Raw genomic sequence first — 15,661 nt, 5'->3', positions numbered from 1 at the left:
TTGCTGTACACTGGAAAGCTGACTGTTCTTGTGGTGTATTCCACCTTGTGTGTTCTTTTAATAAGAATTAAGCTGAAAATACAACTTCTACTTTCCTGTGACATTATAATACTTCTCACTCCAGATTTTTTACCTTTAATGATCAGAATAAAAAAAAAGCTTTGTGTCAACTCCGTAATGGTATGGACTCATATTGGCCTCATAGTTTAAATTAATTCACAAACATTTAAGCATATCAGTAAGAACAAATGAGCATTTTACAAAGATTTCTGAAGGATCATGTGACACTGAAGACTGGAGTAATGATGCTGAAAATCAGCTCCGCCATCACAGCAATAAATTACATTTTAAAATATATTCAAATAGTAAAGTCATTTTAAATTGTAATATTTCACCATTTTACTGTTTTTACTGACTCTTTCTTTCAAAAACATTACAAAATCTTACCAACCCCAAATGGTAGAGCACATTCAATGCATACAGACTGAAGTAGTTTAAGTCTTTGGTTCTTTTAATTGTGATGATTTTGGCTCACATTTAACAAAAACCCACCAACTCACTATCTCAACAAATTAGAATGTCAACTAATCAACTCAAAACACCTGCAAAGGTTTCCTAATCCTTCAAAATGGTCTTACCTGGGCTAAGGAGAAGAAGAACTGGACTGTTGCCCAGTGGTCCAAAGTCCTCTTTTCAGATGAGAGCAAGCTTTGTATTTCATTTGGAAACCAAGCTCCTAGAGTCTGGAGGAAGGGTGGAGAAGCTCATAGCTGCTGGTGTTGGTCCATTGTGTTTTTTGAAAACCAAAGTCACTGCACCCGTTTACCAAGAAATGTTGGAGCACTTCATGCTTCCTTCTGCTGACCAGCTTTTTGAAGATGCTGATTTCATTTTCCAGCAGGATTTGTCACCTGCACACACTGCCAAAAGCACCAAAAGTTGGTTAAATGACCATGGTGTTGGTGTGCTTGACTGGCCAGCAAACTCACCAGACCTGAACACCAGAGAGAATCTATGAGCTATTGTCAAGAGGAAGATGAGAAACAAGACCAAAAAATGCAGATGAGCTGAAGGCCATTGTCAAAGAAACCTGGGCTTCCAGACCACCTCAGCAGTGCCACAACCTGATCCCCTCCATGCCACGCTGAATTGAGGCAGTAATTAAAGCAAAAGGAGCCCTATACCAAGTATTGAGTACATGGACAGTAAATGAACATACTTTCCAGAAGGCCAACAATTCACTAAAAATTGTATTTTTTTTTTCTATTGGTTTTATGAAGTATTCTAATTTGTTGAGATCGTGAATTGGTGGGTTTTTTGTTAAATGTGAGCCAAAAGCATCACAATTAGAAGAACCAAAGAACCACCTTTTCAAAAGCACTTCAGGAGTGACTGATGAATGACTAGCATTGTTAAATTCACTTCTTAAATTCATTGTCACTTCAGATGAGCATGCCAGGTATTCAAGTGTCACAGCTGAGTCAATAAACAAATCACTTTTGATTTCCGAATAATGTAACAACACTGAATACCTTAACTAATAAAGCATTTATTTCACATTAAATTTACAGACACGATAACAGCAAAAGTGGCTTTAAAATTATATACACAGCTTAAATAATATATATATATATATATATATATATATATATATATATATATATGAAGTCTTCTTGTTGTCTGTCACATATAGGCACTAGTTTTCTTTTGAATGTCTCAGAAAATGGAATGTCACACTTCATGGTCCTCCCGAACAGTGTTGACTGAATTCATTTAGTCTCCTAACACATCAACACATATATATAAGCCACACAGTGTCAAATAATTAATGTCAGCAAACATTTAGCTGTGTAGATTTTCTGACAAATATTTTAATTTATATCACTCCACATCTGGACAAATTACTATGAGCTCAAGCAGTTTGAACTTTTGCAACATTCACCCAAAAATGTTTGGTGTTGTGACCTACAGTCATATTCTCTACTTACAGTAAGAGCAGAACATGTACGTGAAAGTGTCGGAGGTGGAGAAAGAGAAGGAAAGAATTTAGGATCATGACCATGTAGGACGTGGTATTGTTCTACTGAGCTTAGCCGTTTCCGGTCTAGATTTATTAGGACTACTTCCAGGTCTTGAAGTCCTCCCTGCTGTCATGGAAAGACAAGAGCTGTGTTAATTGTACTGTTAATTTGAGATTTAAATGCATGTAATGCAGTTAAAGAAGTTATATTATTGAGATTATTGAGACAAAAGTTGAGTTTAATATAGAAAGTTCTTAAAGAAGCAGCTCAATATTTCTTCTCAGAGGAGAAAAATTAATGCAAAGAGAATTCACTATTATATATTTTATGCACTACAGAATGCACATTATTTATATAATGCATAGATATATTTTAATCGTCAATAGTGCAAGTAATTTCTTTATTATTCCTGATCTCTGAAACATACAGTTGAATATGGAATAATGCAATAGGATGACATGCAGATGACTATACATAAAGTGCTTCAATTTGTGTCTTGTGTAAGCATGTACCAGATGTTTTGCTGGACTTGAGTTTGACTGGTGGAAGAGCTGTAACAGGTGTTCCCAGGTATCGGCAATGCCGCTGGTAATCAGCTAGCTGTTCATCTCGGGTCAAGCCAGGAGTGGGTTTCACAGATTCTAGACGCTTCAGGAATGCCTGCAAGCATACAGCACATATTTACACATACAATGAATTCTCTGCAATGCCCAAAACAATGACCCCTCTGCCATACTCAATATTTTACAGGCAACAAATCAAATTTGTTTAATTATAATGATAATTATTAACATGCTTAGCATGCTGACATAGAATTCCTTTCATTATTTAGCTTGGCATCATGAATATGTTCTTTACACTGTGTATTATATAAATAATTAAAACAAATTCTGAGACATAAAAATAAGAAAAAAAGAACAATAACAATCGGATAAATTGTACTTTTTTTGTATTAATTTAAATAATTATTATTTCCACTAAGATTTTTATATCATCACAAATTTAACCATCCAAATCAAATGAAATTCATTATTAATGAAAACTGCTTTAATTAATTAAATATTTACAATTAACTATAATAATGTTTTTTTCATTACAGAATTTACAGAAAATGTGTTTGCCACATTGGTCTTAAAAAGACTTAATAAAACATATTTGACATCTATAAACTCAAATTAACTTGCTTCAAAAAGGATAACCAAGAGACTAGTGTGAATACAACAAAGCCACAGTGAGCCATTGAGAATAAAAATAACCAGTGCAGATTTTTCACTTTTTTGAAAGTCTTTTATGCTCACCAAGGTCACAAAGGTTTATTTGATAAAAATACAGCAAAATGGTGAAATATTATTACCATTTAAAACAACTTTTCTATTTTAAAATGTCACATCCTTCAGGCTAATTTGCTGATTTTGTGGTTGTGACGAGTGGGGCGGGGCCGAGAGACGTAGGAACAGGAGCGAGGCCGGTGGAGTGATTGGAAATGAGCGACACCTGCTCGACCCACCGGTCTCGAGTCCCACGGAGGAGATGGAAGGATATAAAAGAGGAGCGACAGTGAAGGACGAGAGAGGACCAGGCCTGGGTTTTAGTTTGTGTTTTGATTTTTATGTGTGCGCGTCAGTCGTCCGTGAGGGGCTGATGCACTGTTTTGGGTTTATTTTGATCATTAAAATATCATTTGATTGTCCGCCGGTTCCCGCCTCCTTCTTCCCGATGATTATGGAGATTTTATCGTTACAGTGGTCGTTTTTTTTTTCAGCATTCTATGATGACTAGAAAGTTTAAAAGTGAAATGTTTTTGTAAAATATAATTTTGCAAATGTAATTTTTTAAGTGTATTCTTGCTGAGCATAGGTATTCATTTCTTAAAATAAGAATCTTTTGAATGGTAGTTTACATGATTATGCTCAGCATGAGCACATTCAAACACACCGTCTCTCTCTTATAATAGAAGTTGCATGTTAGGACTTCACTGAATAACTAAAAAATAGGCAATAGCTCCCTCTAGTGAAAGGAGACAGAATTATTTTGTTACATGAAATAAATAAAAGACTTGACACTGACCAGGTTTTCCTTCTGAATTCGCTCTTGCTCTCGTTGTCTGTTGAGGGCACTGTGGTAAAGCCGTATGGGTGGTGCACTACTCCTGCGACTGCTGGTTTTGGAGCAGGCAGAGCTGCCACTTCGTGAACGTGCCGATGAACGGGACAGTTCACGTAATAGCCGCTGGTTCTCCCGGTCGATCTCCTGTACCTCTTCATTTGTGAAAGAATAGTTCTTACGTCTGCTGCCAACACTGGAAGGGCTGGAGACCACGAGTACTCTGTCTAACTGTTTCTCTACTTTTAAGAAACCTGCAAAGGGAGAGAAAGAGATTCAGCGAAAAAAGAAACCGCGACTAAAAATATATATTTATTTATATCTCAATCCATTGCACCAACCTGGTCCATCCTCTCCTTCAGAACTTATAGAGCCCTGACCGTCCGAAACATCATTCGCAACCACCCTCTCAGAAACACTGGGCTGTTGTTGAACATCTGCTGCAGGTTCAGAGGGCAGAACCACATTAAGGGACTGGGAAGGACTAATATTTGGTGTCGATAGAGGGGTAACATCAGTGACCGTGTCTTCAGATTCTGCTGTTTCATTTTGTCGCTCTTTCTGGTGAGCTGAACCCACCCGCTGATGTTTTACAGGTGATTTCTGAGAGCTTCTCTCTTCACTACTGTGGGAGGACTCAGGATCAGATGATGGTGAACGGCTACGGCTCAGCTTGTGGAATTTTCCTGCAGATTTTTTAGGCGTTCCATGGGACAATGCCTTATGTTTTGCTGAATGTGTCACTGGCGATCTGAAATCCTCCTCACTTTCATCGTCACTATGATGGTATCCATCATCATCATCATCACTGTTAACATTATCATTGGTTTTCCTGAGTTTCAAATCATCATCAGGCTCCATTCCTTCCTCAGATGAGTATGAATGCACACTAGATCCTTCATCTGATTTACTGCTGTTCATAGTCTCTGAGGTTTTGGCAACTGGGAGTGATGAAGAGCCTTTGAAAAAGCCATCATATTCGGTCTCTTCTCTTTGCCTTCTCCTGCCCTGGTTTGAGTCATCCTCCAATCTGGGTTTATCTTCAAGGTTCCTTTTACTTTGAGCTAAAATTCCTAACTGATCCATTGAAACATGGGTGTCTTTTGCTGTTCTCTCATCTTGTTTTTCTGAGACTTTCTGTTTATTGAGCTGCCCATCTTCAGAGCCAAGTCCATGAGCTTCACCATCACTGTCAAAGAAAGAGTGGTCAACTTCTCCCTCTAGCTCTTTGAGGCTGTACATGTCTGCAGTGTGTCTTTCAAATGTGTCCTCATTCAGTGGAATCTGAACGGAAAAAGGAAAAGAAGTGGAAAAATTCATTTTCTCAACAAGTTCTGTTTTCCAAAGCAGTGGTTCTCAACTAGGGGGCTGAGGCACACGATGTGTGATAGCTTAAAAGTATTTTTTAAAAGACAATACAAATCACTATTTCTTATCTTAACTCACCTCAAAAACAACCATTCCTAATGCCCGAGGGGGTGTATAATATATATATATATATATATATATATATATATATATATATATATATATATATATATAAATGGAATAAAATTATTATTTAAATTTAAAAAAAAATTACTTAAAAATTGTGTGAATGTTATTTAAAAACGTTATTACGCTTAATTCTTTGGTTCAAAATAAGCCAGACTAACTGAAAAAAGCCTGGCTTAAAAATTGTTTTGTTAAACAGGCCCCTGAACATGCTCATAATACACACATGGGACATGTTTCCATGACAAAAACTTTAACAAGCTGCTTAGCAATCAATCCTTCCACAGAGATCCAGCAACTAACAAGACTAGCAAGCTATGCTACGTTTAATATGCATATTTAAATTAATTAGAGATTAGACAATAAATGTAACGTTTCATACGCAAAACTCAAGCACGCCAACGCAAACTCATTCAGCTCACGTACGTTACGTTAGTTAGTTAGCACTAGCACTGCCTACCTTTAGACATTCACACCGAAAACATGCGGGACCGCGATACTGTCAGACAAAATCTCCAGCTGACGTACTTCATTTTATTTCGCAAATTATCTCCAAATGCTGTTCAGTAAGATTAAGACTGAAGATAAGAGTCAAAACAGGCTTTTCAGCTGTCCAGCTTCCTGCACAGAGAAATGTGTGGGGCTCGTTAGATACTGTAACCACCAGGTGACGTCATTTCCTCAAATAGTTTGGCGCCGCAAAAAAATGAGAAGAGAGCTGCTGTATTTATTTCTCTTCAGGTCTTTGCTTCATTATTTGCCTGGCCAGATATATTGCAATGTTGCAATTAAGATCATTTAAAAATGCTATTAAATGCAAATCATGTTAAATATGTGAGACGCTTCCAAATTCTATACCTCATAATTTCATCAACTAATATTTACCGTCTAATGTTTTGAACTAATTTTCATATGTATGCAATCGTTTATTTTTGTAATGGCCAGTGCTGGGGGTAACGCATTACAAGTAATGTGGGTTACGTGATTAGATTACTTTTTCATTAAAATATCTGAGTTACTTTTTCAAATAAGTAACGCACGTAGCCTATTAATATATTTATGGTTGCTTGTTATTTTTTATTTTTTTATTGCAAGACAAAAAGAAAACAATACAAAACAGCACTGCATTGAGATACAATAACAAAGGATTTTTTTAAAAACGACAATCAATCAGTAAGAAAAATATTTTCATAAGCCTTAATAAACCTTAAAAAGCGTGATGTGTGAATAAAGCGAGACCTCAGTTCTACAAAAAGTGTCAGTTAATTTGTCTACGCATCTACACTGATGATCCAATTCAACCATATTAATAAGCAAAAATGACTTTAGTTAAACACTTCAAGCATCTCTACGGTTTGAGCTGCATTGTTACAATCTGTTTCAAAATGATTTATCAAGCTGATAAACAAGTATGGCCTTTGTCTGTTGTATTATATCGCAGACCACTGTAGCTACATGTTTAGATGCTGCTGCCAGCTCAGTCTTAAAGGATGGCTTTCTGCTAGATTGTGTGCGTGCAGCTCATAACAGTCCCTAAAAGCCTTTTTATATGTTTGCTTGTCACAAGTGGCATGAGATCCATCATCCTTACACCATGCAAGGACAGACTTGCAAGTTCACCATCCTCTGCTATTAAAATACATGTATAAAATCTTGTCCATGACCAAGTAAAGGACGATGCAGAACTGTGCCACAGTGGTTATCCCTGACCAACCCATTTCAACTTCAAATTACCAATTACATTTTTTTTATTCTCAAAAAAAGACATATACATTTTTCGGAAGACCGTAATGTAAACAATTTCTTATATCAAATTCACATATTAAAGCAGAGTAGCTCAGAGTAAAAGTGTGAATTCATGCAAAAGTGCGTACGTGTGGAACCGCACAGCTCGTTTCGCAAGCTGAAAGATAGATGCAGAGTCACGTGACAACGCTTTCCCATTCTTGATCCTGATTGGTCTGTATCATAGAACAACGTGGTCAACGTGGCCTTGTGCTGCTTTTTCGTTGTAACGTCACGTGGATCTGTGTGCGCTTATTTGATTGCAGAACACTTCGGATCAACAGCGGAGTGGACTGTGTCACGCTCAGTCAAATTTTTATACGGCATTATTTTTAGTGGAATTATCCAGACATCAGCTATGTTTCTGCTTGAGACAGAGTCGGTAAGTCAATTCATTTAATTGACACTATTATGTGTATGAAAATTCAAAATCATGTTTAACCAAGTAACAACAAAAAGTGTTTCAATCATTTAAAAACGAAAGCCATAGCCCTAATATTTGTCAAAAGGCGCTTTAAAACTTGTAGAAAACAATGTCTTTAAGTTGAAATGTTGTTTGTTTTTCATTGTGTGTCCATTCAGCTGGACTGCATGAGTAGGCTGTTTGAAAACGGGTTCGCGGTGAATGGAGGTCTGAATGGTCCCGGACAGTCTCCAGCGCATCTCGCGGCGTGCGGAGGTCAGGCCTTCTGCTTGCTTTGGCTGCTGCAGACCGGTGCTGATGCAAACCAGCAGGTACAAAGTCTCTTAAACCTTTACCTCCGTTAAGCAATAGATACTTTGAGTCTCTATTGAAAATGAGTACATTCCTGTCAGTTAATGCTTATTCCCTGGCCTTTTGCATTTTTTTTGTTTGTTTACATTTTGTGTGTGTGTGATTTTTCTTAAGGACGCGAGTGGAGAGACACCCATGCATAAAGCAGCCAGAGCGGGCAGTTTGGAGTGCATCAGTGTGCTGATGGCAAGTGACGCACATTTCGAGTAAGTGGCTGGTTTGATAGTTCCTGTTTCAAGCTTTTGTTTGACAGAGAGAAACTTCTAAATATTCTCAATATGTACTTATTTTCTGCAGTACATTTAATGTCTCTATATCATTTTATAACATATTGGTTGGAAATCATATTTTTCATAACTTTTATTAATTGTAACATTTTAACTTCTCTTTTTCTTGAGTATATTGTTTTCAATGGCTACAGTTTAATATATTTTTTTCTCATGTTCTCAATATTTTCTGGCATTCCAACATTTTTTGTTATTTTATTACTATTATTATTTTTGGTGTCACTTAAATAGTCCAAACGAGACCAAATATTAGCCATGGATCTTATGAATTCAGCGAAGTTTTGATATAAGTTGGTTTGTCTCACTTTACAACTTTTAATCTTATTAATTAAAATAATAATATTAAAACAATAAATATTATGTAATATTTTATTAACAGTTTAAAAGATAGTAAAATTTGCTAAATCAAAAGACACCGAAATTTAAATTTTTCTATGAAAATTTTCTATGTAAAATATTTATTTTATATACACTACCATTCACGTTTGGGGTTGTTAAGATTTCTAATGCTCACCAAGGCTGCATTTATTTGATAAAAAATACAATAAGTACAATAATATTGTGACATATTCTTACAATTTAAATTAAGCGATCCTGTTAATATATTATAAAATGTAATTTATTCAGGTGATGGTAAAGCTGAATTACTCCAGCCTCAAAAAATGATTATCACCATCATCATCTGTGCTGCTTAAAACATGATATTTTGTTAGATTGTTTAATGAATAGAAAGAATAATTCAAAAACATAATAAAAAAAATATATGATATATATATATATATATATATATATATATTTGTAATAGTCTAAAAGTCTTTACTGTCACTTTTGATCAATTTAATTGGTCTTTGCTGAATTAAAGCATTATAAAAAATAAAAGTATACAATTAAAAGTGGCTGACCACAAACTTTTGAAAGGTGGTGCATTGAAGAAAAAAAACTCCCATACTGAAAAAGTCTAAATTATGCTATATGTTAATTTTATTACTATTTTTTAAATAATTAAGCAGCAAGCATTCATTTTCAAAAGTTCAAAAGAGCTCAAACTTAACAGGAATGTCTGAGTGTTTACCTGTTAAAGCAAACATCATCGATTATAGTCAACAACTATAATCATTTTATGAATATGAACACTTCTCCAATTAACTATTCCTTTTCCATTCAGCATTTGCAACAACGCTGGACAGACTGCTGAAGATATTGCACGTACTTGTGGGTTTGATGAGTGCGGGAGGTTTCTGAACATGCATCGCAGAACACTGAACTTGAAGAACGCTTCATTATCATCCCTCTCTGAACGGCACACGCTGAGCAGGACTCTCGCAGGACAGAAGAGAGGCGCGGACTCCAGTGCTCAAGATTGGAAGAAAGCACGGGACTGGTGATGAATGGTCTCATAAAGAGAGAGAATTTAAATTTAAAATAGGCTGTTTAACCATTAATGGTATACAGATGTATCAGTGTGCCATTCAAAGACTGAATTACCGGTGGACTTTTGGTATTGAGCCTATACTGTAGCCTCAACAGTTAAAAACTGACACTGTTCTGGGGTCTGTGATTTAAGTACGAGAGGAATGACTTGATACTGGTACTGTAGCACTGCTCAGAGCTCAATGTGCTCAGCACAATATACCTGCCAACAAGAGCAGATGAGAATCAAGGAAAAGGCTGACAATTTTCTCAAAAGGGCGAGACTTCTGGAGGAAAAAGTGAGAAAAATTTAACTTGGATCACATGTGTATTGTGAACCAGTCATATAAAGGCCTTAATTTCACTGAAATGTTTTATGACAAAGTTTAAAACAAAATTTATGACAGCGTGGAAATGAGCAGAACAGAAGACAGTTGACTTCCTGCAAAGCTTGGCTAATAAAGACACTCTGAGAAAAGTCAGAGACTTTGCAATAATCAATGAATAAGGAAACATTTGCTGTTTGAGGAAGATGTTTCAGCTGCGGTTTCTTTTTATTAATTTGCAGGAAGCCTCATCTTACGTAGATGTACAAAGATATCTTGTGAATATGATGTATGATGAACTTGTTAACTTGGGCAGTCTTGAGGATATGATGTCATTAATTTCATCCATTTGAAGCCGGACTAAGAATCATGCAAGATGTTGCTGAAATCAGCGTAACCTTTAGCGTGACTCAAAGTGGATGTTACAATAGGCAAAGGCATTTAAAACATTGTAAGGACAGCGAGTAATAAATCACTTTTCTGTGACATGTGGGTTTGCACTCATCGAAACATTAAGACTTCCAGTGAATCCATGAATTCAGATGACAAATAAAAGTGAGTAAGTGTCATGCACGTGTCTCAAATGGTCTTGGGTCTCTGGGGAAGGCAGAGGTTGTAATAGGCATTTTGATCCCAGAACTCTGGCCCCTTCCATCCACACCAGCCCTGAAGAAAATACAAACACACATCATTAACAAATGACCTGCTTAAAACACTGAGCTATTGATTCACCAATGCTATCCTGAATAATACAGTAATTTGGAGAGCAATATAAATAGGACATTAGAGAAACTTTAGGTGCAGCAAAATCTCTCTTTTTTTTTTTTTTGGCCGTTCGGACACAATTTAAACAGGTTTCTAATGTCTGAACTATTAACTGATGTTAATACACTTCAAATCCAATGTGTCTGGGTATAATGGAATATCATGAAAGATAATTATTATTGGTGTTATTAAAGTAGCTTGCTATCATTAAGACAGAATATAATTTTATAGTATTTTTAGATTAAAATGAAAAGGTCTGACTAGAGTAGTGACATTGTCAAATGTACCTTGTCAGTGACGGTCTGCAGGTCTTCTCCACCAGTATAGTGAGGGTCTAAGATAAGAAAGCGTATTTGTCCAGTGTTCTCACTCCACGCTACGCCTAGAATAGTGTGTGCAAGTATTCCCCCACCTGGTGAAAAAAATGTGCTTTATTTTTCAATTACTGTTTACATACAAAAATATCAAAACAGAAAGTTTTTTTTTTACATTCTTGGAGGAAAAAAAAGTTTTTTTTTTCTCAAAGTAGTTGGAGAAGAACAGCAAAGCCCAAAGTTTGAATGATAGTGTATACTTCAAGTGTGCTGGATTAGATGTTCATTATAATAATATCATGTTTTGAAGGAGAAACCTTGCTCCTATCCAAGAAGTTGAAGAGAGGCGCTAAAGACAATGTTAACGCACCGATCATGACAGGAGTTCCTTCAGTCTGGAAGTGGTTGGCCAGCTCTCTGCCCTTGGTGGCCAGCTCAGATCCCTGACTTTAACAGAAAGACAATCATTTTTAAAATTCAAACTATTCAGAAACTTGTAAATCTATTTCATCATAATCTTGCATCGGCTTTAGTTAAGCTTAAAGCTGGAATACACTACTGGACTCTTGCCCAGATTTTCAGTCTTGAGGAGCCAATGAAGCAGTCAGAGCTGACAGAGTTCAAAAATGTTATAATTTCTCAAACGTTTTAGCTTTCAGACTATGATTTTCATCCAGTCAAGGATTTCAAACATGTCTGATTTTGAGCTGAATTTAGATATTTACATATTGTTGTGTCTGGTATTGTGTGATCCTTAGTTTTTTATTTGCGTTTTTTTCTGCAATCATTTACAAATTATGCAAGTGTATGATGCCCATTTTTAAAAATTTGTTCAGATCTTAAAAGTTATGAGTAGAGTATTCCAGGCTTTAACCAAAATGCATAGTCACTTGTGTGGAGTGGTATACAGAAGAAAAGAACGTGTTCAGTTTTCCAAAACACAATATGAGTGGTCTGAAAAATACTCATCAATACACACACACACATTTTGTCTACCTGACAAACATGATCTTTGAGGTGACCCCCAGCAGCTGGTTAAGGACAGCCTGAACTTCGATGGAGCCAATCCACTGACGTGAACCCACAAAACGTGGCTCTTTATCCCCAACATCCACAAGAGCCTGAAAAAGCACCAAATGTATGGTTGTAACAAGGGTTGTTCCTCTTAAATACATAGAACAAGACAGCGTAAATTGAAACACCATCCCATAAAATGAGAATTTGGTTTACCTGCTGGATCTGTGTGTGTGTGGGCACAGCCGTCTCCACATATCCTTGCTGCTGAAACCAAGAGCAAATAGTCTGAAGGGAACGATATGCACATCCCCAGCCATTATCATCCACGTGATCCTGCATGTAGTGATGATAACTATACACACCCTGCACCAGATACAGCTACAGAGAGAAACACAAGACAAAGACAAGATAGTTAATGGTTAAAATGCAATTTTGTCATCAAGAGATTTTTCACTTTAAAAAGTTCTCATGACTTATTCAGCCACTTTTAAATGGGGTAGTTTACAGGTAAATGAAAAGGTTACCATCATTTTACTAACCACCCAAGCCATTTTCTTTAATATTTGTCATCAATCATGTCAATCAGATGTGTTTAAAATCTCAATTTTGAAATTAACAAGCCAAATTTTTAGTACAAGGGGAGATTTGATTTGTTTCTCACACAGAATTGTCATATGACTTCAGAAAACTTGGAATATAATTTTAATAAGATGTATGGAACATTTATGATGCATACTACAAAATTCTCATTTTGTGTTCCACAGATAAAAAATTAAAAATAAGCTAGCATGCTTGGAAAAACAACATTAATTTGTTGGTGAATTATTCATATTATTACACTTTAATATTACTTTATTACAGTCTCACCTTAGCATCCTCAATGTTGGGAGGGTTCAGGTGTATGTGGGGATTGCGGAGGTAACCGTCTTTATATGCTGCATCAGGGAAATGAAAGGCATTGGCACGTCTCAGGTATGGCCTGTCACATGGTAATTCAAACTTCCTGTGCAGATCCTACACACATAGGAAGTTGACTTGGTTTAGGGACCACACATGTGGATCAGTAATAATCAGCAATTCATAGGATTGAGACATTGTGCTTCCTCTGATGAAAATGTTGTGTGTGTACTGTGCACACTACCATTCAAAAGTCTGGGGTCGGTATGTTTAAATCATGTTTAATTGTTTGAAAAGACCAGTCCAGGTGTCTTATGCTCACTCAAAAATACAGCAAAACAGTAATAATGTGAAATATTATTACAATTTTAAATAACTGTTTATTAACCTATTTTAATATATTATAAAATGCAGTTTATTCCTTTGAAAACAAAGCTGAATCTTCAGCATCATTCCTCCAGTCTTAACAATTCTAAAATAATTCTAATATGCCGATCTGCTGCTCAAGAAACATTTCTGATTATTATGAATGTAAAAAGACAGTTGTGCATTTTTTCAGGACTGAAATTTTTTCAACATTTATTTCAGCATTTATTAGATTTTTTTTTGCATTTACTTATTTTAATGTCTCCTTGCTAAATAGAAGTATATTTATTTTAATGTCACCTTGCTAAATAAATAATGTCTCCTTGCTAAATAAAAGTATAATATTTATATATATATATTTTTTTTCCTATTATTCTTACTGACTCTAAACCTTACTACATCTGTTCTGTTCATATCGTACCTCTCTGACGGCCTGCAGCTGGCTATCTGGCACTCCTGCAGGGTAAACTACAGTAATGAGTCCAGATGTTTCAGGTAGTTGAAAGTGAAATGGCTGTGGCACCAGGAAAGATGAGCCCTTTCTGTACTGTAGCACCACCTCTTCCATGTCTGCCAACTGCTTATTTAATGCCTCCACCAGCCCTGTACACACACTGATCAAATCACACACACACACAATGATTGTGCTGAACTTCACAACCCTGATCTTGACATTCAGTTCATAGCAATAAGAACACTTCCTTATAAAGATTTTAAGACAAACTAAGCCACCCCCCAAAAAGCACTCACGTTGCCAATCTCTCATCAGTGGTCGCAGACAGAGCACAGTCTAAAGGCAGTGGCATCTTCACACAATGCTGCTGTGTGTTCACTCGGATGAGACTAGGAGCTACATTCCCGGCAGGTTCTGTGACCTCAAACAACAGCTTCATATTCACTACAGTCTACATAAAGATGGAAAGACAGCAGAGGGTTACTGTTAGAGTGACTGTTAACAGATACCACCATTCAAACAATCTAGTCAAAGACTCTCACAGGTCCAGATTTCTTCTTATCTTTCTTTTTTGATGACTTCTTGCTGCCACCATCATCTGAACTGTGTACAGCAACAAAGAAAGAGAAACTTTGTTAACATTCAGACTACGCACGCTACATAATACTTTACATACACAAACAATACTTTACATACACAAACATTAAAGAAATGAAATAATTAACAGTACTTACTCTAAACATTGCAAAATGTCTCCACATGCTGATGCTTCTGTCAAGCTTTCCACACTTGACTGGAACCCAGTGTTAGGCCATATTAACACTGGACTGTTACATACAGTGAAAACTATATTTTTTGATGCTACTTTGGATCGGAGATCCTGGAAACTTTTAGATATGGTGCATTTACTTTGTGCGCCTGCCAAAAGGAAACCGATATATTACTTTTCTCTCTCATAACCAGTGTATATGTAAATGTTTTTTCATAAAATTAAAGTAAAATATCCAAGTATAATTTGAGCTTTACCATTTGGATTGTCAAGCTGGCAAGCAAACTCCAAGACTCCTTTTAATCGAAATATAAAGTCGCACTCTTCTGAATAAACCTGAGGAAATCAAAACACGCAACAATAACTGCTTGAGACAGAAATAACTGAGTGTATGGATCTTGCCGTTCATTAATTCTCTCTGAAACATATGTTGACAAAAGGCTAACGTAGCTCGTAGCTCATCAACATTAACATGGTTTCATGAAAGAAAGCGGTTTATTTCAAAATAACTTAATTACCATTTTTATTCCCTCGACCAATGATCAAAATCAGCTGCTGTCACCAGGAGGCTGACATATTTGATGACGTGTCATAACACATCCGCGTCTTCCTCGCATAGTTGATTTCGTGTCACAGGGAAAATACAGTCTCTTACTGCCCCCTGCTGACCTGACTGTGACTGCGCAATGTGGAAGTGATCCAATGACAAAAATATACTGAACGACTTTTCTGTAATATTGCTTGAGAATGTTTATTTAGTTGTTAACAGTAAAACAGTAAAATGTTAACAGTAAAAATGAAAGAATAGTTGTGAGAGAGAGTATGAATGGCAAAAACAATTGTGAATCCATGACAATAATATTTAAAATGTATTTAAA

At 36.2% G+C, this 15,661-nt stretch overlaps 3 protein-coding genes across 5 annotated transcripts; 1 reads left to right on the top strand and 2 right to left on the bottom strand.

The window, feature by feature from the left end:
• Positions 1-1,655: 1,655 nt before the first annotated feature.
• On the bottom strand, positions 1,656-6,261 carry cfap97 (cilia and flagella associated protein 97). 3 transcript variants are annotated; one of them, XM_059551978.1, is made up of 5 exons: positions 6,079-6,261; positions 4,466-5,408; positions 4,089-4,378; positions 2,534-2,681; positions 1,656-2,144 (listed from the first exon to the last, which is right to left on the bottom strand). In XM_059551978.1, exons 2-5 carry the CDS (start codon positions 5,364-5,366, stop codon positions 2,053-2,055), a joined length of 1,431 nt encoding a protein of 476 aa, XP_059407961.1. In that variant the 5' UTR covers positions 5,367-5,408; positions 6,079-6,261; the 3' UTR covers positions 1,656-2,052. The 3 variants fall into 3 exon arrangements, with proteins under 3 accessions (XP_059407961.1, XP_059407958.1, XP_059407959.1); XM_059551975.1 differs by having other exon boundaries at positions 1,656-2,147; positions 6,079-6,259; XM_059551976.1 differs by having other exon boundaries at positions 1,656-2,147; positions 6,147-6,254.
• Positions 6,262-7,619: 1,358 nt separating this feature from the next.
• On the top strand, positions 7,620-10,687 carry ankrd37 (ankyrin repeat domain 37). The gene is made up of 4 exons (XM_059551974.1): positions 7,620-7,785; positions 7,986-8,138; positions 8,293-8,384; positions 9,631-10,687. The coding sequence occupies exons 1-4, from the start codon at positions 7,762-7,764 to the stop codon at positions 9,848-9,850; spliced, it is 489 nt and encodes a 162-aa protein (XP_059407957.1). The 5' UTR covers positions 7,620-7,761; the 3' UTR covers positions 9,851-10,687.
• On the bottom strand, positions 10,391-15,629 carry ufsp2 (ufm1-specific peptidase 2). Its single transcript, XM_059551972.1, has 12 exons — positions 15,302-15,629; positions 15,041-15,119; positions 14,749-14,932; positions 14,557-14,617; positions 14,311-14,465; positions 13,982-14,174; positions 13,165-13,311; positions 12,511-12,675; positions 12,277-12,401; positions 11,651-11,727; positions 11,254-11,378; positions 10,391-10,867 (listed from the first exon to the last, which is right to left on the bottom strand). Exons 1-12 carry the CDS (start codon positions 15,302-15,304, stop codon positions 10,781-10,783), a joined length of 1,401 nt encoding a protein of 466 aa, XP_059407955.1. The 5' UTR covers positions 15,305-15,629; the 3' UTR covers positions 10,391-10,780.
• Positions 15,630-15,661: the final 32 nt, after the last annotated feature.

The sequence above is a fragment of the Carassius carassius genome, chromosome 6 (assembly GCF_963082965.1).
Source record: "Carassius carassius chromosome 6, fCarCar2.1, whole genome shotgun sequence".
Classification (NCBI taxonomy): Eukaryota; Metazoa; Chordata; class Actinopteri; order Cypriniformes; family Cyprinidae; genus Carassius; species Carassius carassius.
The sequence above is the reverse complement of the archived record's forward strand: the minus strand, read 5'-3'. Positions and strand labels throughout refer to the sequence as shown.